Source organism: Cinclus cinclus, chromosome 4 (assembly GCF_963662255.1).
Source record: "Cinclus cinclus chromosome 4, bCinCin1.1, whole genome shotgun sequence".
NCBI lineage: Eukaryota > Metazoa > Chordata > Aves > Passeriformes > Cinclidae > Cinclus > Cinclus cinclus.
In genome coordinates this window covers 36,081,002-36,106,001 of record NC_085049.1, presented here as the reverse complement: position 1 = coordinate 36,106,001, position 25,000 = coordinate 36,081,002, and the positions used below count along the sequence as shown (strand labels likewise).

The 25,000-nt window shown below is 35.3% G+C and overlaps 1 protein-coding gene across 13 annotated transcripts in view; it reads left to right on the top strand.

The window, feature by feature from the left end:
* FOXP2 (forkhead box P2) overlaps positions 1-25,000 on the top strand; it is a 185,244-nt gene that overhangs the window by 155,864 nt on the left and 4,380 nt on the right. For 12 of the 13 annotated variants that reach the window (XM_062491093.1, XM_062491092.1, XM_062491091.1 and 9 more), the window contains 2 exons: positions 1,026-1,095; positions 1,916-2,079. In XM_062491093.1, coding sequence (XP_062347077.1) covers positions 1,026-1,095; positions 1,916-2,079 — 234 coding nt within the window. Of the gene's footprint in view, positions 1-977; positions 1,096-1,915; positions 2,080-25,000 lie in introns of all 13 variants that reach the window. The other variant, XM_062491089.1, reaches the window with a different exon arrangement.

Genomic DNA, 25,000 nt, shown 5'->3' with positions numbered 1-25,000 from the left:
CCATCTACCATAAGTTCTCCTACTATATATTAAAAATAGCCCTGTCTACATATGTTGCCCATGTGTTAAGAGTTTCATATGTGCTTGTTTTTACTGTAAACCTTTGACAGAAGTGGGAGTCGTTCAAGGTCATTTTAGCATATAGGTATCATGCACTACAGTACTGACCTCAAAAATATCTTCTTGAGGAGGGTAGTATTCATGAGAAGCCTTCACAGGAGGACCTTTGGCATGCTTACTGCCCTACTTTCAAATTAATCCCATGTCAGTATGACTGGTTCTGTGGATGCTTTTTATTCCTTGAGAGTATATAATTAGTTTTGATAAAGCCGTTCAGATAAAACCAAAGGTGCAGAGACAAGAGCTAGAGGTTTTTCTTTGCAGGAAGGTATTCTATTTCTGTAATGCATCTGTTTGTAGACAGTGACCTAGATGACCTCTGGACTCATCTTCTGCACTAATTTTATTGAAAATATAATTATATGGTGATCTAGCAGATAGCATTTAATCTATATGCTATATGATAGTATATATGATATGTTTGATTTGCCGGAAACTAATTGATCTACTGTGTTGCTCACATACAGTTATTTATACATTATTACAGCCTCATTTTTTCTTGTTAGGGAAGAGTAAGATCTTTTTTATTCAACATCATTGTGTTGAATAAATGCATGCAACATATGCAACACGTGTACCCGAGTTAGTTCAAAAAACCAAAACCAAGTGTAGCAGAGACAGATGTACAAACTTTAAAGCTATTTCTGTTAAATTATTTCAGTGAGATCAGAACCTTTATGCTCTTGTAGCAAATTTCCACATGGGCCTAATTATAAAAAGAGTTTTGCTTTTCCAATGCAAGTAAATCAATGTGTTCTAACAGGTTGATCCCCTTCCCTCCCAACTTCATTTCATTTTTCCTTCCTAAACTCCGGTCTTCTGAGCTGACAAACCAATCCATTAACCCAATGAGCCAGACAGGACGTCTGCTTGTTTTTAAACTTTGAAAAATCGTTTATTTTCAGAAGCCCAACGTTAGTGAAAAACATACCCACCAGCTTAGGCTATGGAGCAGCTCTTAATGCAAGCTTGCAGGTAAAAAATACTAAATAATTCTTTGTGCATACTGATTGTGTTTTTATGTGTGATGTATTTTATTTCTGCTTATACATTGGTATATAATTACCTGTTTTGTTTATGTGGACCTGATGGTCATTCTAAATAGCTGGATTTATCATCCCAGTAAGTTGTATTACCTAGCACTGCAAGTAGTAGTTCTTATTCATGCTACTTTTGATGTGAAGAAGCAAGAAGGACACCCTGTGGCAAAATCTGGAACATTCAGTTTTTCTGCAAATGTTAGATTGATAGAAGCTTTTGCAAATGCATGTGGATATGCATTAATATTTATCCAAGCTGTCATAAATGATTTCACATCATAGTGTTGGGGAACATGGTGCTCATGGCAAAAACTTTAAAGTTTAATTATAATATATAATTTTTTTGCAGAAGAGGCAAATGTCAGGACTTTTTTATTCTGAGTTAAGTTCTGGTCATTTTTTAAAGTATAGCTGCATTATAAAGGAGACATACATTGTGTGGAAGGGCAAAGGGGTTAAGTGTAATTCAAAGTCAAAAAAATATGTAAAACTAGAAAGTGCCATGAATATCAGAACATAGTTAATAATGGAAAATAATGAAACCTAAGCAAAAGAAAGAGTAAACCAGAAGTAGAAATGCTGTTATATTCAGAATGTGAAAATAACGGGAAATGCACAAAATCCTTCTGACCACCTCAACAACTACTCAAAATGAGCTGTTCTGTGTGTGTGTATATTTCTGAATGTCTATACATGTATGAGTGTTAAGTATATATGCAGACTAATAATTTTGGTTTTCCTTTACATTTTGGTAGGCTGCACTGGCAGAGAGTAGTTTACCATTGCTAAGTAACCCAGGACTGATAAATAACGCATCCAGTGGCTTACTGCAGGCAGTCCATGAAGATCTCAATGGTTCGCTGGATCACATTGACAGTAATGGAAATAGCAGTCCAGGCTGCTCTCCTCAGCCTCACATGTAAGTGCAGTCAGCTTTCTTTCAAGAAAAGGTGCCTTAGTCTAAGACACAATATTACTCAAAAGAGCCTTGAAAGAAGGTGGTAAGTGAAACATCTGGAGCTCTATATTTGAAACTAAATATTTATATTAAAACATTTAAATAGATTAATCTTCATTTACTTTGTAGTAAGATTGCTATAAGGGTTGGCTTTTTTTTTTTGTTTGTTTGTTTGTTTTTTTTAACCTCATCAATTTGCTTGGAAGCTCTGAACGTAATGGGAGGCCAATCTCTGTGGTCATTTTCAGAGCCTGGTTTGTAAGGTATAGTCAGAATGTTCACACTGGAATTAGTTGTAATTTTAACTATGACTCTCTAAACCATTTATGAACTGTAGTAGAGATATTGCCCGTTTATATAAACCGTAAAATTCAAAGTTTAACTGTTGCCCACAGTTTACATAGAAGCCAGTAAAGTGTAACTTTTTGCCTGTCATATAAATCAGTGTAATTACGTATTCAAGTTTAATTACTGGTGCGTCTGTATTGGCAAGGTTTATATGTTATATTTTATGCAAGACTACGATTCCTATTAATATTTAGCAGCTAACTATATCATTAATTACTCTAAATTCTTTCCCCTACCATCTTTTTAATGGAGCTGAGAGAGTGGAAGTATTAAAAATTGATGTATTGTGGATTTCAGAAATGTGTCTGAAGCTTTAGAAATGCCTGGCCTTAATCAGTGGTGTCAAACACGGTAGTTTCTTGTTTACTAAATAGTAAAACATGTATCTTGGAGGTATTGTTTCCCAGGTTATTTATATAATAATCAGCAGTGTGATATGTAAGTAGACTTAGTTTTAAGTTTACTGTAGGTTGATTTTTTAAGTGTATCTAAAATTATGGTATCTTTTATTTTATGCTTTAAAAAGCTGATCTCATTCGCCTTTTTTCATTCCATTTTCTCTTTCACATTTTACGTGTTCATTTTAATTGCTAGAGTAGGATATTTAACAGTAACAGTAATTGAGACCAGACTTCTTTTTTATCTTATGCTCTGATGTGTTAAGAATCCATTTTGATCTGACCTTTTTTTAGGGAAAATATTTTACTGATTTTTTCTTCTTTTATTTGGCATGTTAATATATCTGTGATCACATAGAAATGTTTATTGTCATGCATTTAATTGTTTTATTGCACATTTATTCTACTTGCCTTTGAAAATAATACACTGTGAACATTCATGTATTTTATCAGGTTCCAAACCATTACTTTTTCAAAATGGAAAAATTTGTCTTTTGGAAGTGTCTTTAGATGTATTAAATAATACAAAAGAAGTAATAAAACTTGAAGTAGAAAGAACATGAATATATGCTCTTGAGAGTAACACTACTCTAAAACAAGTAAAGTGAGCAATCAGACAAAAGTTTTTATATCCCAAGCTTTATGCTATCAACCATGCAGTGGGTAGCTTGAGGCCTTTTACTTTTAGCAGTTCTCCTGAGTATGCTAATGCTCTCTTCCTGTATGAAATGCCAAGACAATAAAACTTTAAAGAGCAAACAAGAGTTAGATCATGTGTGTTAAAAACAGCTACTTTACAGAAAAGAATGACACTTGCTATTAAAGTTGTTTTGTAAGTGTTAGGCAGAACTGTTTACATATCCTGTGTTCTGTCTTCCATTCTGCTGGATAAACTGTGATATCTGTGCATGTAATTATGTAGATATGGCTACATTTATATCCATGTTAAGAGTTAAAATAATGCATATTGAAATAATTCTTGCCTATAACAAAGGCAAATATCTTAAGTTACACCCTAATTCAAGATTCAGCCTTCCTCTCTCATTTTTATGATGTGTCATTTGTCAAAATAAGTATTTTTGGGACTTGCTATGTTGACTCCTTTGAAACTTGAGAGGACATGTTGCTCAGTTTTTGATAGACTGAAACAACAGAATGTAAATGCCCTGAGACACCACTGGAGAAAGAATCTATGCACATTCATCCCTTGTACCAAACTTAGTGCAAGGATTCAGGCCTTCTGTGAGACCATGAGCCGTCACACAAAAGATGAAAGCTAGATGCCACTCACTTGTGTAATTTTTTTCCTTTTCTTTGCAGGGGAAAAAGGGAATGAATCTGCAAGGAAAGGCCAGGGTAGGGAGAGGCTTGCATGAGAGGCAAAGGACCAAGGAAGAGAAGAGACCTCTTCCTTGCCTCCATGGCCACATTGATCAGGGACCCTCATTTTTATTAAGGAGCATTACATAGGAAAATGAGAAAATAGCATAGGTAAAGCAAAACAGAATTAAAACAAGTGAGGAATATGGCAAATAACAAAGACACAATTTAAATTTTGCATTGTCTACACAGATAACATATTTTTTTTAACTGAAAAATAGTTAATGAACTAACATCTACTTTTAGTCTCCTGAGAAGGTTCACACACGAAGTGTGGGTGTTTCTACCCTAGAGAAGGGTTCTTGAGGTGTGATAATTACTGCACTCACCTGTGAATTTGGAGGCTCTATTAATTTCCAGGTAGATTAAACCTCCATCTCCCAATTCCCAGGAAAATGAACTACCCAGAACAGCAAGTATATGCTGAGCAATGTTGCCTCCCATCTTGTAGGTGGCACACATGCAGGAGCACTGGTGCAAAATATTAGTGAAAGAGGCAGGAGGTTGTGTGCAAGTTAGAGATCAGAGCATTCAGCTGGGAAGGTGCAGAGTTTAGATTCTAGGCAAACTTCCAAAGAGAGGTATTTGTTTGGCATTTTAACAGGAAATGTGAAAAGAGTCCCAGTGACTGTGTCAAACTCAAGCATCTTAGTTGGGCATTTCGTTGTTAAAATTGTACTGACTGTCATTTTATGATAAAACCATATGATAGCAAAGCTGTCTTATTTTGGGATGATTATATTAATGTTTTTAGCATATTTTCTGTGTGTGTGCAGAAGTCAGTTTATCTGTGATTGAGCATTGGAACATTATCAGAGACATTGATTTCTTCTATTGTAGTGCCTTAGCTATTGAGTGTCAGAAAGTGGGAAATTGTTTCAGTTCTTGGATATGAACCTGGTACTTCACATTTGGTTTTGTGAAACTCAGTGGTAAGAGTAGTTAGAATCATTAATTTGCCCATCTGTGACCAGGTATCTTAACATAGGCAGGCGAATTAAGTTATTTAGAGAATAGTCTCTGTCCATTGACTAGGGAAATACAGGAGGTCTCTAACTTCAAGTAACTGTATCACACTTAAATGCTTGTTAAGTACAGTGGGTTCTAGTCAGTGTATTTAGAACATTTTAAAACCTCCAAAATTTTGGCCTCAGGTAATGAAATATAATCTGCTCCATTTCTTATGCTTTTTGAATGCTTAAAAATATCACAGTAAGTTGTAGATGATCATTATAACCATGACCTGGTAGCTGGGGTAACTCTCATATTAATTATTACATAAAACATCAGAAATTTTATACTGTGTGCCTCCCACTTTCCTTTCTCGACCTGATGAAAGCTGACAATTCCAGAATGCAGCATATGAGTGGAATCTTAAGTCCTAGGTGTTCTTTCTGTATTTCAGCAGTATTAAATCCAAGTTTTGTCTTTGACTGGCCTTCAAATCTGAATTCCTGGTATATAGGCGCTGACTGCTTCCTTGACATAAAACTTCACTGAGAAAATGTGTTGCTTATTGTGGTCATATATATTCTGCTCAAAATTTAAATTTCCTCTAAGATCAGTTGTCTGTTAACAGTCAATATCAGGCAATTGTATTTTAAGTCAATGCTTAAGACTGTTTCTTCTGTCATTATTTCAACATGGACTACTTCTCCAAACTTACTGTGAGTTAGAGCTGATGAGCAACAGGTTTCAAAGGGGCAAACAAAACTGAAGATATTTTATGCACAAAGATTCCTTATTTATGTAAAACTAGATGCTGCTAATCTTGTATAACAATTGTACATGGATGTAACTGTAAGTTCCAGAGTACACACCTTTGGAGTATAAATGCAGAACTCCGAACTGAAGAAAACAAATCCAAACAAGTGCAGTTACAGCTGTGTTGTGGGAAACATCGGAGAAAACTTTTATTATTCCTGTAGAAGCAACAGCATTGGATGAGACATGAGATGATGCTTAGGAATAATGACAATTCATGCATTACTGAAAATGCAACCTCTTTTTAACCTGTATGTAATAGACAGCATACTGCTGAAGAGCTTTGGTGGGATTTGAAGGTCAGTTCTTTCAGAACTAATAAATCTAGATTTTTAAATGAACATCAGGATCACAATGAAATCAATTTTGTGCTATTACTTTTCCTGTCTCTATTATACATTGGAGAGTTCTCACTTTTGGGGGTGGCAAATAAGGGATGGAAATCAAGTTCAGCTATTTTTCTGGTGTTTGTCTCTGAATTTTTTCTAGACTAATTACACTCCAGTGATTATTGGAACTGGCACAGACAAGGGTGTTTTATCACCAGAGTACTTAGCACATCACTTGCCCCCATGGTCATGGCAAATGCATCATGCAAAATGCCACTTTACTTCATTGTATAATCCTGGGAGGAAGAAGGTACTATTTTAATCTGCATACTTCTTCATAGCAGTTGAGGAAACTGAAAGAAATCAATCATGAGAAAACAAGGAAAATGGCAGATTGAGATAATGTAGTCTTACCATAGGAAACAATGGGGCGATTATACCATTCTATTAAAACTCACTCCAGCTCATTAAGTAAGGAGTGGAAGGAGTTAGAAAAGGTGGTAGGGTAAGCAGATACCCCTCTGGTGAGATTTTGAGGAAGGGGCTTGTCATTGTTGTTGTCTCCCTGCTCACTCTGTGAGAGTGTAGACTGAAGATAATGCAACTAAACTCACTCTCAACTGACCGAAATAATCTAGTGCCTAACAGCAGATCCAAAATCCTGGAGTTAATGCCATTCTGATTTCTAACATTTTAGTTGTTGGCATCTTTTTTAGAAAAGTGAAAAGAAGTAAGGTTTTAGAGTTGCTTCTCAAAAACGGAGCTCATACGTCATCTCCTATATGAGTCTTTAAGTTCAGCTATTGTAGTACTGTACTCCTTAAAACGGGAATTGTTAAAGCCAAATGTCAAGGCACACACAAATATTCCATGATCTTTAAAGCTGTTTCTAGAAAATGTTATGGTAGGTTGTTATGAGAAAGAATAACTTCTGTCCAAATGAGCAAGGGTAAGAGTCCACAAAAAAAAAAAAAAAAAGACATTACCCAGTGTAGTCCTTCGTCTTCAATTTTGTGTGGAAAAAGTAAGTTCCAAGCATCTAGGGTTTCAGTCACCTTTTCTTTTTATTCACCTGTCATTCCCAACCCTACTCCTTTACCTTTTCTCACTCTTGCCCTGACTGGATCATTTCTCTCTGCAGTTCTATCTGCATAATCATCAAACTTGTTTTTTTTTTTTTTTTTCAAACATTTTTATCTTTAAATTTTATTCCCAGAGGCAAATATGATTATTCTGCTCTAAGATCATTTACTTTTGAGGTGCTTCAGTTTGAAAGCATTCCATTGTCAGGTCGTTCCCATATCTGATTATTCCAGTCCCCCACTGTTAAGCTTTCACACCACTTACAGTAGGTTACCTATCATTCCAGTTTTAATCCCTTTCATTCCCTTGTTTCTTTAACTTCATAATGTTCCAATCCCCTGTCTTTCCTCTTTCCTTCTTACTTTTTTTTTTTCTGTTATCATTTCATTGTCCCATTTCATGATCTCTTTGCATTTACCTTGGAGGTTTGTTCTGTTCTAGGAGACTGCTATGATCCAAGTCTCTTGTTCATTGTATAAGACTTGACATAGTGCATAAGAAAATAAACTCACGAAACACATCAATTAACAGGGATGTAACAAGCATTATTAAATAGGTGAAAAGCATGTAATTGAGCAGATGAATGTGGTAGCAGTTGCAGTATTTCTGGGTATCCTTGTTCATCAAAAATGTTTCACCTAATCACATGATATTTTAATGCCTGTATAATTTAATTTCACACATTTTTATTCATAAATCTAACATAAGGATGATAATAGGCAAAGAGACTTTGTGACAACAATTGACTTTTATTTTTATATGAAAAGAGGAAGAGCTAGGAAATGGGATCTTAAAGGTTATAGCTTTTGTCTGAATATATTCCTATTGAAAGAAGTTCTATTGTGAGAATAGGCAGTGAAATAATTTTGGCTTTTGTACAGAGCCATTTACCTGTGGACACTAGTGGAAAAATAAGCAATGATGTTTTGATTAATAATATTTTTCACCATTCCCAATGAAACAACTTTTCACTTGAATGTTTCACTGAATATTTGTATTCTAATTTTTTAAATTTTCTTTTACATTATTTTGCTTTTCAGTCCATTTGTCCTCTATGTTTGCTTCTGTTCATCAATTTACTTATTTTCCAACACTGATGGTCCAGCTCTTTATCATTTCGTCTCTAGCTTCTTAAATGTTACATGTCTTACTTTTGATCAGAAGTTGCTCTTTCTTTTTTACATTATTCCAGCCCCAGTTGTTGCACTTGTACATTCCCAATGCTCTTAACAAAAAGATCACTACAGAGATACAGTGCCTTCAGCTGAAAAGAGTCAGATCCCTGTAGCATGGCTTGTAGAGGTTGGTAGGGTCCTGTGGGATTTCGCATAATCTTTTTGGAAGCTGTCTTGCTGAAAACTTTTTGGTACTGATATGATGAATTCTCACTCTTTGGACAAGATACTTTTGCTTTTCGCATAAAAGAATAAGAAAAGGCAGAATTTTAAGTGTTGTTGCAGATGTTAAAAATTTGTTTGACATTGTACAACTAAATCTCTGCAATGTGGTTGTCTAATTCCTAAAATTAGTTCATAAGAGAGTCCTGTCTTTTCACAATGCAAAGCTGAGATGACAGTGCTGTTAAAGTGTATTTCTAAAACTGCGCAGACAGTAACAAATTTTATCCACTATTGATGATTGCATTTGTTTTTTTATGTAACTGTAATATTATAAGCCAAATTTTCGGAAGTGGATTCTTTAAATGCTATTTCCTATGCACGTGCCCAAAATGTATCTTTAAACTTAAGTATCACATAAAAAGCCAAATAAAAAGATACAATAATATCCAGTTGATAACACCTATACCAGTAGTTTAAATTATGATCCATAAATCCAAGCATTCCTTGACAAATGTAAGACACTATGCTGAGAAGGTATTACTTGACTATTGTTTAATCTTTAGACTTCATAGAAAACTTTGCACTTTATGTATTTTAAAAGACTGAAAATTCCATTTGAAGGTTGTTTTTTTTTTTAAGACTTTATAGAAAGACTTTATGTCTTGTGAAACCCCATGTATAGGTCATGGTAAAATTACTAAAACTCAAGACAGCTAAAGATGTGATAAAGTCTATATGCAAAGCAAAGGTCCCAATCTTCTGGTGAGGTGCAGTTGTATCTAACAAAAGCCTTTGATTTAGATCAGTGCTGGGAATGCATGTGTGTGGAACAATCCTGATGTAATTTCTGTTAGGGTTATAAATGCAAGTATTCTGGTGGTTTTCTCCAAATAAGCAACAACATTGAAAGAATATCTTTAATTAGGCTGAACATATCCAGTAGTCTCCCTCCTATACCAAGATTTTACCAAGTTCATTATTCCACTGTACCCATTAATAAGGATTTAATGATGTTGCAGAATCTTCATACAATTCTGACTGCTCCACTGATGCTTTTCAAAGACTTTAATAAGCTTATGATTGAGATGGATAAGGGGGTATGTTTATTTGATGCAATATTATGCTATGATAGTAGTAGTCTGAGTAATTAGGGACTTCCCCCAAAATTGATTTTTATTTTTTCTTCATGTTTTCCCTCCTTTTCTTCATTCCATGCAAATTTGGCATGATCAGACATCATAGCTGAAAAAATGACCTCTGAGTTTTGTCTTCTCTTGCTCTGAGAACACAGGAGATAAGAGTGATGTTGTGGGCAACCATATATTACAGTTCCTCTCCTAAAATTATCGTAGTCCACACATTTAAAAGACATAGCGAAACTTCATTCCTTTGATGATTGCAAGCCATATTCCAATTTCCAGACTAAATATATTCTAACTTGGTTTCGCTGCTATGTGTTTTAGTTTACCCAGTCTTTTTTACTGTTCCTCAAGTTTCACAAATGTAGTCTAGAGAGCATACTATGAGCTTTGAATCTTTTTGAATCCAGACTCTTTCTGATAGAGCAGATTGTCCATTTTCCTCATGTGTCTACAAGCCATTCCATAAAAAGACTCAGTTTGGATTTAGTTATGTGGGTAGGTATTAACAGGTTTCTGAAGAATTCCAGATGTGCTTGTATGTAATGTGTTTCTTCTTTGTCTCTGTTCCTGTGAGGAAAAGAAGTATGTTTCAGCTATATTCAGCTAAACTGTTATGGTTTATTTAAATATGCAGTATTATGGATGGATCAGGGGCCCTGTTGTGGAAAGTGCTGTACAAAGGCAAAACAAAAGGGTTTGTCAAATCCCTGCCCCAAACTCTTGCAGTCTTAAGGTAGTAATTTAATTACTTGGGTTTTGAGAAGGACCTTCAGATGCATTTTGGATAGATAGTGTATATTACTTACACTTCTATCCCCTTGTAGAATAGTATCACTTCATTTAAGGAAGGGTTTGACACAAAGCTGATTGCCATTGACTGAGCTACTGAAAGTATAATTTAAATCATATATATTTTTATTTTCTATCTAGATATATACAGATTGTTAATGACATGTGTATTGCACTGCATATGTTTCATTCAGCAGGATACCCTGCCCTGTGAAGCTGAAGTCTGGTTAAGCAGAGGCCGAAGTATGTGATTAAGAGGCAGGATATGTTAATCTAGGCTCTGTGATATCTCAGGTATTTCCTAACTTGCTCAGTCTGCAGGCAGCCTGTATTTGTGTTTTCTTGCAGAAATTATACAGATATAGCATATTCATCTGACATGTTGCTCTTCACATGTAAATGGTAAATCTGCAATAGTATAAAAATGGGAGGCATGATTAATATTCATATGTTGAAAGTTTGGTGAAATGTTCTGAAAAATGTTAGAATGACTGGATGCACAGTCTTTCTTAATACTAGAAGGTGGTGACAAATGTGTGCTGACAAAGATATGTGGTTGTTGAGAGCATACTTAACAGGAATGTTATACATAAAAGTAGGCCCTGTCTTCCACTCAGTTTTTCTGATTGGTCTTTTCTGAAGACTGGGGAAAGACTAAAAATACTTGGGTTTTTTTGAGAAGAGAGGAACTAGGTGGGAAATGATGACAGCCTTTACAAAACGGTACAGAGAAGATGGGAAAGAACTTGTCCATTGGAAAGGGACAAGAAATAATTGATTGGTATTTTGGCAAGAACAGTTAGGATAGACATCAGAAAAAAAATCCCCACCTTTCTGACTTTAGGATAATAAAGTGCTAATATATGTCTTAGGAATCACTGATACTAGAAGATTTTAAGGGTAAATTAAAATGGTCAAAAGTGATTCAAGTATAAATGAGCCTATTTTGGGGCAAGGACAGGAAATTAAGAGACTTTATGATCTCTTGAAGTCTCTTCTAACCTTGTTTGTTTTGATCCATATCATAAATCTTGAAAAAAATAGGGGCTTTTTCACATGTGCCATGTTTTATAAAAATAGCTGAATTGTCCATATCCATTTGTTTTGCTATTTCAAACAGCTATCATTGCTAAATACTTTTAAGTACTCTTATTTTTAAGATCAAATTGAAAGTTGGCCTCACAGAGAAATATATAGTGAACATAAAATTCAGCTACTATGAGAAATGCCAGCAAGGGTAATGCAGAATGTGTTTAATAGGTCAGTTTGACCCATTTGTCTGTGTTGAGTGTGATGTGTGGCTCTCCTTGTTGTATGCTACTACCATCAGCTATTTAGCAGAAAAATCACAACTGAAGAGCTGGTCTTTCTTCAGGCTTGTTCTAGCAGACCAAACTAGTCCAGCTAGGCCAGAGGTCTCAGGAGTCTGGAGAGGTCCCAGCTGACTGGAAACATTGTCCCAGTTCCCAAGAAGGTCAAGAACAGGACCCTGGAAACTACAGGCCTGTTGGTCTCAATTCAATGTCTGACAAAATCATGGGAGACATTATTCTGGGAAGTATTGAGAAAAAAAGGAGGACTACGCAGTCATTGGTCACAGCCAGCACAGCTTCACGAGCGGGAAGTTCAGGTTGTCAAATCTGATTTCCTTCTATGACAAGATAACCCACCTAGCTGATGTAGGAAGGCCAGTAGATGTGATCTTTTGGGTCTTCAGTAAAATTTTTAATATTGTCTCTCACAGGATCCTTCTGGACAAAGTGTCCACCCCCCAGGTGGATAAACACTTTATGTGATGGGTGAGCAACTGGCTCATGAGTCAGGCACAAAGGGTTACAGGGAACGGGGTGACATCAGACTGGGGACCTGTCACTAGTGGGGTTCCACAGGGCTCCATCCTTGGCCCTGTGCTCTTCATCATCCTCAGGAATGACTTGGATGCAGGACTAGAAGGGATACTAAGTGAGTTTGCCAATGACACTAAACTCAGAGGAGCTGTCAACTCCCTTGAGGGAGTTGTCCCATACAATTTATCTGATCAGTTCTATGTTTCCCAAGAGCTTTATTGATGTAAAAGTTTCCAACAGAAATAGAAAAACAATTTTATAAAGCATGTATTTATATTAAAATGTACAAACCCTACATGTAACACAGTCCAATATCTCCCTCAGCTTTTCCTGGAACACTGAATAGCTTTCCAGATTTTGCATAGAGAATATTTATCTAAGCCACAAATAGCACTGAGGTAGTTAATTGTTGCTGGGAAGTTTCTGTGTAACTGGTACAATTTTAGAGCTTCCCAACCATTAGACACTACAGAGTATGCCAGATCCATAGCCTCTTGTCTTGAACTTTGTTGTTTCTGGGCTTGCTATTTTTTATGGTTTTTTATGGTTCTTCAATAACCTCAAAAATATTCACACTGAAATCTCTAGTACTTTGTTGTTTTACTTTGACATTTTGCCTTAAAATCTTCTGTTCTCTTTCTCCCTAATACTTTTCTTTGTTTAGCATGTTAACTTCAGACATTTGAACTAGATACAGTTGACGGGTTGAAAGACTTTAGAGGCCTGTGCCCTAAGCTAATTTCTAGTCAAGTTTCTACTTTCTTGTGGTTCTATCACAGAGAAAAATCATTTATTTAGACACCAAAGGGAGCAAGCAAATGTCAAGGATGGTAATTTTAGTAAGAGTTGCTAGAATCAGAAAATCTATGTTAATGTCATCTTCTTAGTCAGAACTTGATTCTTAAAAATTTTCGTCCTGTAAGAAGGGCTAATTGTAGGTGTGCTTTAAGCTTCATTTGATATTTAAAGAAAGTGTATTCTTAATATGCCAGTTTTTCAGAAAGATAATGTCTTTATTTATGTTCAAATTTAATATATTAATGCAAATAGTATATCTGTATTTAATAGTCTTTGCCTTATCTTGCCAAGTCTAAAAATAATAATAATAATTAAAAAGGAGAAACCCAAACAATAGACAAAACACCAAGACCTGCTCAATTTAATGTTAAATTTAAAAATATATTAAAAAAAATCTGTGTGTTTTCACTGCCCATTTTTAATCAAGAAAATATTTTATTTTGTTAAAGGAAAGTGAAATTGTCAAATAAAATTTGTCAATTTATACTCTAGGAATTTTTTTATACAATGCTCATTTATTTGTAGTAAGGTAAAAGGAAGAAGAGAATATATTTGATTGTTTGGTGTTTTTTTCATTATTTTCAAAACTTTTTCCACTCAGACCTCTTACTATAAAACTAAAGTTCTTCACAAACTTTTTTTTGCATATTTTCCTTTTAATTTTGTTATGCCACCAATGGCCATTTTCAAACTTTCCTTTGAAAAGAAACTGTGTTTTAACTGTCCCTAATTTGAAGAGAGCCAGTTGATATTTGTGTATCATCCAAAATGATGGAGCAGGAAGCACTAAGCACCAACTCCAGCCTCTTCAGGGTCAAATCTATTTGTATATTTTGTAGATAAACAGATAAGTAATCCCTGAGTTGGGAAGTGCATAAGCTATAGAAAGGAAAAATGAGGTGTTTGCTCCTAGCGTCCATGAATTACTGGTTAGCTGGCTTCTGCAGTGTAAAGGTCGATATGTCTTAAAATATTTATCCTGTAGAGTAATGATAGATGGCATCCTGGAATTATCATATCATCCTTGAATACTTAATATTTTTAATAGGATTTAAATATATAATAATTTTGAAAAACAGTGCTCATTAACATATTTTAGAAACTTCTCTTTTGCAGTAGCATTATTCCTTTTTACTTTTATAATAAATTGAGTGATAACTATAACAATAAAATTAATAGAAATCTGCCATATGAAAATTGGGTGACCCTTAAGTATGAGTAAGGCAAAGGTGAACATGCCCTTTTTTTCCATACATTCCATATTTCCATATTTTTAGTATTTCACTGTTACTCATATCTCCAAGCCTATACTCTTGTGTTGACTTCAGAGGCAACTAAATTAAATCAATTCCAAGTTTCCCATAGGTATGTTTCCCATGCCATAAGTCACTTCTGTTGTTCCTTCCTGGATTCTTCTATATGTTTTGGGGATGAGTGAGTAAGAGCTAAAGGGTGGTCAAGTACACTGAATATAGAAGTTGAAGTGAGGGCCTACTTAAAATACATAAATATATTTTAGATAATTGTCATTGTCATTATTCTCTCCTAGTTAGTCTAGCATCCTGGGTTTTGACTCCTCAAGCAGAATCACCATTGAAGGATTCATAATTTATTTCCAACATGGTTATATATGGATATCTATGGGTAGTTTATTTTCTTTCTTTTATTTCTCAGCAGTAAATTGATTTTGCCATGAATTGTCAGCTTTGGGGTTTTTTTCACAGTTAACCTCACATGTAAGTAATCTATATATGTCATGTTATTACCTCTGTTTATATCTTCAGGGCTATTCATAATTATATTCAAAACAGAAATCAAATGTAGGGTCTTAGAGACTTCTACTGTTAGCCTACCTCATTGTTGTGCTATAATCTTTTGTTCTTCATCTAATTACTTTTATTACTGACAAATCTTTGTGTCTTTTTCTAGGATGACTTAGATTTTTGGAAGTTTCTCACAGGAATTTTCAGATTTACATATGCCCATCTGATCCCTCTATTTACTGCAGCATTATTCTTAGAGCAAGTAAAATTACTGGTCTTACATATACTTGCCGTTCCACTTCATTCATCTGGTAAAAAATATGTTTCAACTTTGGTTATTCCCCATTCTCCCCAAGCATTCTGTCAGATGCATTACATATTTTACTTATATCTTCTGTGAATATACTTCAGAAGTGAAATCATGGTCCTAATGAAATCAAGGGGAATTTTACCATTGTCTAAAATGAGATCTGGAGTTCATCCAAACAAACTTTTTGTCTTCATGTCTTTGGCTTTCCCTCATTTCTTATTCTGCCTTCAGTTGCTCTGAATCATTCCTAATCTCCATCTGATATTTCTTGTAACTTCTTATAATCCCATTTCTCAATTTCAGTTTCTCAAAATATTTTAATCTTTGTTTTCTCTTTTTTTTTAAATTTTTTTTCTAAATAAGACAAGGAGGTCTCTCAGATCCAAAATCTTTTTATTAAGTCTTTGAAACTTTTTGCACTCTTACTAGTCTATAAAATTAGCAAACTCACTTATGTTGAAATCCAGAACAGTTTCATCCATGAAAATACAAGCAAGAAATATTTTCTCAGTTTTGTCAGGACTAATTGGATATGCTCTGTTAATGAATAAGTTTGTAAGTATTCTTTAAAAAGACATGAGTTTTATTTTTCCTACTACTATAAGTGTAATATTTTAATGTTTTCTGCTATCTACATTCCCCTAAACCTCAAAAGGTATAGATAAAATCACCCTTTTTTTTCTTTTTGCTTTTTCTTCATTAAACAGCCCTCTTAGTGCTTCCTTTCCAGACACCATATATAGCTTATGGCATATTCTTCTCTTTAAAATAGCACTACATAGCACTCTTAGTTCAGATTTTTAGGTAATAATGAGTATCATCCTGCTGTCCCACTCCCCTCTGATATTAGACATACATAGGCACTCATATACAGAGTAGCTTTCCTCTGCTGTAGTCATGCTAGATCTTCACGTTCGATTATTAATTGTTCTTGACTTTTACTCTGGTCTTACATTTGTAATACCTGGGTATTCTCTGTTTTCTCCTGGAATGTAAGAATATGCTGGGACGTGTCCTGCTCTGCATTTTATTTGATGTCTGCACTCTTTCTCATTAAGTTTGCACATGATGTCAAATTAGGCAAACAGTCAATATGCATAAGGGTAAGATGGCCATTCAGAGGACCTGTATAGGCTGAAGGACTTGGCCAAGAGGAACTTTATGAAATGCCATGCCCTGCACTGAGAAAGGAACATCCCCATCTGAGTCCAGAGCTGGCACCTCAGATTTAAGAATTACAGCAGTAAACTGCGATGAGTTCCGCAGAAGTCTACCCACATGGTCAAAAGCAGAACCAGTTCCCCTCTGGGGAGAGCCAGAGTGAGCTGAGCTAGATCAGCCTGGAGAAGACGGGACTTTGAGGGGACCTGACTCTCCATACCTACAGGAAGATAAGCAAGAAGAAGATGGAACCAGGCTCTTTACTGTGGTTGTGGAATGAGAGACAGAGAGCATAAGTTAAAAGGAGAATTTCAGACTGGATATAAAGATATATATCCAGTCTGAAATAGATACATATGGAGATATAGATATAGATATAGATATAGATATAGATATAGATATAGATATAGATATATGGGTATGATATAGATATAGATATATGGATATATATCCTCTTTCCTCATGTGGACAGTTAGGCAGTGGATGGGGCTGTTGACAAGCAAGTTGTATAGTCCATATCCTCCAAGGTTTTCCAAACCTGACTGGATTTAATCCCAAGTAATCTGTTGTTACCTTCTTTCGGCAGTAGGTTCACCTAGAGATATTCTAGAGCCCTTAACCTGCATTATCCAGTGATCCTAGAGTGGGTTTTCTTAAAAACAGGACCACTGAGAGAGTGAGCAGAAGCAGTGTAGCGATTTCAGCAATCAGGCTTAAGGAGAAAGATGCTCTGGGTTTTGTTTTACTGATACTAGTGCAGTCATATCAGATGCTCGCAGAAGGGATCGATCTGAGAAACAGCAATAACTGAGTGTACCTATTTTTAAATTTATTTCAAAAGAAAAGTTGTGCTTGCAAGACCAGTTTTGTGCAATTGGTAGTGGTGGGGTTTGTGATTATTATTTTTCTTTACCCCTGCCCCAAGGGATTCACCTCCCTTTTATTCTGGTGTAATTAAATGGAGGGCATGAAGAACACTAGCTGCTTCTACACTCACTACTAAAATTTTATCAACAGATATTACAAATAGGAAAGTCTAGTTTAGAGGTAGTAAAAGCAATAAATGACTTACACAAACTCATTCATACTTACTCCTACCTTGCTTGATGCGTCAGAGCCACTTTGTGACCACTGATGATTAATTCTATCTTCTGCCATCTCTAGCAATGAACTAAAGACAGACTTTACTGGCCTATTAACTAGTTAACTAGTTCACTATTAGTTAACTATTCCTGTGCGCTTTTATCTCCTGTCAGCATCTGCAGCAGTGCCTGCCAGCCAGGACTGTTGGTTGCCTCTGTATTCCATTGCCAAGTCAATGCAACTCCCAAGACCATGGTGGACTTGAAATCTTTGGTGATTGATAAAATGATAAATATGAAAATAAGTGTATTTCAAAGGTTTATTTAGTGTCTCAGTGTTGCATTTCAGAAAATAAAAGGCTGTTGCTTCCAATTTTTTTCTCAAAATGGCTCTTGGAGGGCCAAGGGTGTAAGGGTGTAATTTGAAAGTGGCAGGATGACAAAGCATATCCATAAACACCCCCACTGAAGAGTAGTGCTTTTATAGGAATCATATTTCTGCTCTGAGATAGCACACCCTGAGCTTCATGAGAAGGATATGTGACAATAGGACCTTCTTCCCTTTCAGAGATTTGCATATAGGCATTGCTTTTTCTAGAAATAATGCCACTTCTTCATTAGTTCAGTGTATGTGATAAATACATGGGGGAAGTGTTTTGTGATCTTAAAGGAGAAATTATAATGGATTCTGTGACAGTTGTAGCATTACTGAATTTATATTTAATTACTTGTCTAATACCTTCTTTCCTTTCTCAATATTTGGATTAGTGTCTCCCTGTGTGTCTGTACATATTCACATCAATAAACAGTTCACTTCTACTTAGAAAAAAATAATAAACTGTTTAAATAGTGTAAAATTGTAGAAAGATGGAGTAAGAATTCGATAACATGAAAATACTATAGGATTTGAGGATTTGTTTCCATTTGTCTGGCAAAGGATAAATATAAAAATTCTAAATCTCAAGGAGTGGAATGAAAAAGAAAGCTTTTCTTTGAAAACTGCTGTGGGATATCTACAGATCTATAGCTATATTGGCAAGAGGTAATATAGCTCTTCCTGAGGAAACACTAGTTCACCTCTCCTAGGAAAAAAAAAACAACAATAGAAGTTGTACATAATATATTTGAACAGGTTAAACTTGGAAAATACTTAATGCAAAGAAGTCGTTAGAAAGCAAAAATTCTTCAGATAAAAATAATTTTTTAAAAACCTTTTTCATATATGAAAACATACTCAAATAATTAGATTGGCCACAGTATTATTTTAGCTCAGTAGCTCACCTTGTTGGCTTGGACACAAATATTTTCAAACTTCTGCAGTTTACTGGAATTTCTCCCAGCATTTACTGGAACACTTTTTGTAGCTGAATCAAAATTGCACTGGTAGTTCAGGATGCCCACTACATAAAAGAATTGAGGGCACCTGTTGGTAATTAGCAAAAACATAAATAAAAAATCTAGGTGTCTGATGTTAAAAGTTACACTGAAAATGTGAAGTTGTGTAAAAGATTCTGTGTTACAAAAAGATGGCATTCTGTTTTTTTTCTTTTTGTATGCTGAAGCACAGTAATTGTAATTAAATAAAGATAATGAATAGATAGTACAGTTGAAGGAATATCTGCAGACTAACGTATTGGTTTTGAAGATGTATTGTTTGTGGGCTTAGGGCTGTCTACAGAATTCTGAGGAAGAATGGATTAAATGGAGCATCACTTGGTTTGGGAAATAGTTGCTTGAAAGCTACGTAATTATTTAGTTCACTAAAAATTTAGTTTAATTTTTTGCTTTAACTCTTATGAATCTTTATTTGTTTAATGGGCAAAAATAAAAGAAAATCCATGTAGGTTGCCATGGCACATATGGCTTAGAAATTTTTCAGATTCCCAAAGATTCCCCTGGGAAAACTTCCTTCATCTAAGTTTTAGAAAATTCATCATCTGTATACATTTCTTTATGAAGTCACTAGGAAAAGTAGTGAGTCAATAGTATCAAAATTAAAGTCTCATTCAAAATAAGCTTGGGAGGGACTTCAAGACATGATGTAATTTTATTGCCCTTTGTGCCGCTGAATACCAAAGTAAAAAACTCCCTAGTGTTACTAGGTGCCTAAGTCGCCAAGGCAATACAAAATACTTTCAGCTGCAACTTAGAAAAAAGATCAAACTTCCGTGATTTTAGACTGATTATTACAACCCCTGAGTGGAATAAAAAGGAACCAAAAGAGCTTAAAAGAATTATATGATGTTGTAAATCATATTCTTGGCTCCAAAGCTCATAGTAAGCACATTGACTTTGGCAGCTTCTCTCTCAGCATCTACCACCACCTCAATACAAAGGCGAAATCAAAGTATTTTCCCTGCCAGTCATTACACTGACTTAACTGCCTGCGAGACTCAATCTCTGTCACGATGTCCCACAGCACTTTTTCTTGAATGACTTTAGCAGAACATTAAAGATTTTTGGTGGATATGGGCAACAATGTTTAGAGGACCCAGATCTGAACTGTGGAGTTTGTTCACTGGGAATCCTAGAGGGGTTGAATCCTGGCAGCTCTCAGAATTAATCACAGAACTTCTTGCACTATTTTTTTCACATATACAAATGAGAAATGAACTAATGAACTAATTCTCTCTTCTTTTTTTTTTTTTTTTTCTTCTTCTGTTGAATTGCATGAAATATATACAGGGAAACTTAAATTGTTAAATCTCTTGTTTGGAAGAAGGAAAGGATTACTGTAGTAACTCGGTGCTGTGGGTTATAAAAGCCATTTTCTGTTTTCCAAAGAAAAACTGAATATTTTATTCAAAGCTTATAATGAGCACTATTTTACTAAACAAATTTAAAACTTGTTGTAATTATTTATATTTTCTTGTCCTGAGTTCTCAGTGCTGTCTTGCTTTATTTGGTATCCCCTTACATTAACGTTGATGTGAGATGTATCCACTGTAGAAAATGTGCTATTCATAATTGAGAATATTGTATCAAGTATATTTTCTCCTTGTTGACACCAGTTCAACTCAATTTAATTAAGAAATCATGTACTTGGTAATACGATCTGGTTGTTTTCTTGTCAGCAGCAGCACACATTCTAATGTTTAGAAATTGAATGTAACACTTGTTTTGTTGCTGTTTAGATTTGAACAGGATTTTAATAACTATCGTACTAAACGCATTTTCTCAAGGCAGGATCAAGCTTATCTTCTGCAAAATTCAAAAGACGAGTTCACCTTGTATCAGATGAGTTATTGCAGGCTTTGAGAATTTGGCTTCATCTCTAAATATTTGGAAGTTACTTTACACATTCCTTCCTAGTAGATGTTAATCCCTCAGCTGCCTGTCCTCTTATCTTTCTTTTTCCTCTGCAACCACAAAGCTCTTCTCCAAAAGCCTACATATACTATGCCTTTGTAAGTGTCCAACAACTGTTACCTGTCTCCTGGCAGTTATTCCTGTTAAATGTTATAAATGGTGATTTCTTTAAGGATACAGTATGCCGCTGTAATTTGCCAGTTAGTTGCAAGGAGCAAGGGAAAAATCTTCATGTAAAGCTGTAAAGCATGCAGAAGAGTGAATGTTTGAGGCAGACAGACAAGGAGGATCTTCATGTTCTGCAGGCTATGAGCAAAGGAAAAGCAATGTGTTGAGTTGAGCAGGAAGATCTGCAAGATATTAGAATCCTTCTTTTATATTAAAAACATCTCTCACAGAGAGTATAATTTTGAAATTGCTGGGGTACAGGAAAAGTCTTCTTTATAATTGTAGACCCATCAATTGTAAAGAAGGTAATCCATGGAAATTAGCATGTTCATTTGTTTATAAGCTTACCAAAAAGTTCTTTGAAAGAATTTAGCATAGCCTTTTTTTTTATGTTTTTTCTCTGCTGCTACTGCATTCATCTACTTGCTTTCTGTTTGTGACGTTGCATTGTCACCCTGAGCTAAGACAGAGGTATGTTTTGCCAGCATTTATTCAAGGCATTTGACAGGCATTTTGATGAGGACGTTTGGACATGGTGTCATAATTGTACTTGCAAAGAGATGTTTCCATCATCCCTTTATTATCCCAAAGAGTTAGCAGGGACTTAACATACTTCTCACAGATGTGTATCTAACTCCAAGGATGATTTGGGAAAGGCCCAAAAAGGTGGGGACTCTAAGCCTCCCCCGGCAACCTGCTTCACTGTCTGTATGAATTTTTAACTCCAGCATCTGACCAGTTGCTCTTTCTGTAACTTAAGACATCCATTTTGCAGCCTTTCATCATGTAACTGTTTTTTCCCTAATCCTCTGCCAGGGTTTTCTCAAGTTGTTGACATCTGTGAAGTTAATAACGATGTTTGTTATTCTACCTTCATTGTAATTAAGAAAAAATATTAACTAAGTAACTAGTTCTGAACATGACTAGTTCATCAAGAAATGATATTAAACTTTCCTAAAACACTGATTCCAATTAGATAGATCAGAAAATTTTGATCACAAGTCTGAAATCATTAGGTTATGAGATGTTTTATGATTTGGGTAGCATATCTAGTAATAAGAAGTCATGGAATACAGAAATATTCATTCAGAGTTTATGTTTAAATACTCAATACTTCTCATGGGAATTTGTTCTTAGCACAGGTCCTACTGTACAACAAAGCAGTAGTGCAAAATTTTGCAAATAATCACATTTAAATATATTTCTGTCTGTATATACACAAATCTTCAATTCTTTTTTGCTTATGGAAAAGGCTTTTTTGGTTTTCATACATATCTTGTATAGTTGCTTCCTCAGAACACATATACAATACAATAAATGTAAGATCTTTTACATCTCTAACCAACATGCCTGAACTTCACCTTTCAACCCTTGATTTTGAAAAACAAACTCTAAAGTTGAGAGAAATGTTCGTTTCAGGATCCACAATGTTATTCCTTGTATTTACACTTCCAGAAATGGATGCTTATGTGGCAGTGTTTTCTAAACCTTAGGAAGCTTTCTTACACTTCTGGCAGAACAGCCTATGAAATTTATTTTTGTGTGGACAACTGAACTGCTTGATCTTTAATCTTGATTTACTGTTAATCTGTAAGAAAGTATACTTTATAAAATGGAAAATTTTGTGTCATTATTAGTCCTTTAAAATATTAATCCTTCCACAGATTAGTCATCAAAATAATCTTTGAACTGTTGTTGCAAAAATACTAAATAAAATACTAAAAAAATTGCAATACAAGAGGAATTAATATCTTAATGTATAGTGTATTTTTAATGGCTATTTCTTGTTATCCTCTCTGCTTATACAGAGGCTGAACTCCAACCACTGAAGTGCTATAAAAGCAACCTGGACACCACCCTTAAAGGATTTGAACTCATTTGGGAAAAAAGTTCTGTAGTCAGAACTTCTTAAGCATGGAAACAAAAGCATAGCAATGAATCATAGAATGGGGCATTTAAAGATCATCTACTCCATCATCCCTGCCATGAGCAGGGACATCCTTCATTAAATTGATGAAAACCCCATCCAACCTGTTATTGAAAACTTTCAGGGATGGGCATCCACAGCTTCCCTGGGCAATCTGTTTCAGTGTCTCACCATCCTCATGAAAAATATTTTTTCCTTATGTCTGATGTAAACCTACCTTCTTCAAATTAACAAATGTTGCCCCTTTTTCTCTCACTACAGGCCTTGGTAGGAAGTTCTCATCTTATATGCTCCCTTAAGTATTGAAAGGTCTCCCTGGAGCCTTCTCTTCTCCATGCTGAACAATCCCAACTCTCTCATCCTTTCTTCATAGGAGAGGTGTTCCACTGTTCTGACTATTTTTGTGTCCTTTATCTGGACCTGCTCTAATAGGTCCATGTTTTTAACGGGGGCCCCAGAGCTGAATGCAAGCTCCAGGTGGGACCTCATGAGAGCACAGAGCGGGGTGGGGATGTGAAGCACATCTCTACTTGCTAAGCATGCTTCTTTTAATGCAGCCCAGGATACAATTGACTTTCTGGGTGGCAACTGCACATTTCCAGCTCATGTCCATTTTTTCATCCACCACTATCCCCAGGTCCTTCTATGCAGGGCTGCTCTCAAACCCTTTATCCTCCAATATGTTTTGTGTTGGGGATTGCTCTGACCCAGATGCAGGATCTCATGCTTGGTTTTACTGAACTTCCTAAGGTTCATGTGGGCCCACTCCTCAAACCCACCAGGGTGTCCCTGGGTAGCATCCCTTCTCTCCATCAAATCAACCACCACTCAGCTTGATCTTACAGGAAAACTTGCTGAGGGTGCACTCAACAAATCCCACCGTGTGTCACAGGTGAAGATACTAAACAGTGTTGGTCCCAGTACAGATGATTAAAAAACACCAACAATGATGTAATGTGGTAGGTATAATGGTGCACAAAATACAATTTCTTGGTAGCAACAAAGGGAACAGAATGTTGTGATAATAGTGATACAGCATCTGGAGGAAATTATTATGGCAATATAAGCATGATTAAAAATCACTGAAGACTTGCATCAAAAACTTAGTCACAGTTCTGAAGAAAATATATGCAATTTGAAGCTTAATGGAGTTCAGAAGTTCTCTTCAACACTTACAAATGTTTGAGAAAAGATACTAAGTGAAAAACAAACCTCATGAAAGGACTTCAAATCTCAAGGTACACAATTACTTGTATTGCCTTAAAAAGGGAAGAATTGTTTTTCTCCCTCTTTCAGAAGATACTGTTCAAACGTTTTTCAGTGATAAAAGTAATTTCTAAATGACCCCTCATTCCCCTGCAACATAACTACCACACAAATAAGAACAAATATAGTTAAATTCAGATGGAGATTGAAGCACCTTGTTGCCTGTGGGTCCTAATTGTTGCTTTCAAATTCAGTAAGTTTTACCCTGCAGTAGATACTGCATGACCTCAGGTCGCCCTGTAGTGTTTTCAAATCTCAGGTGTCTGCTGGAAACACAACAGAGAGACATAGGAGATTAGGTTCAATTTCTTTTTTTAATCGTTACAGCAGGGTTAACTTTGCAAGGCAGTATGTCTTGGGGTTTATTATTTTATCAATTACTGCGTAGTGGCACACTGGATGCAAACCCAGATATTAATCCAGTAATCCTTGGATAGTGCACTTTGTATTGTATACTAACTATAAGGAAGTCATGTGTTGGAACTAACTGCTAAATATTTCTTTAGTATATTTTGTATGCCCTATTCATGAACTACCATCTATACATATAGTGAGACTAGTCATGTTGTTGCTGTATTTAATTTTGTAAATTAAGACCTTTATTTATCTCTTTCAACAAAAACAAACAAAAAACCCCCTTGGTTTTTTGCATCTTATTTGTAAGTTGTTTTGTTGTTG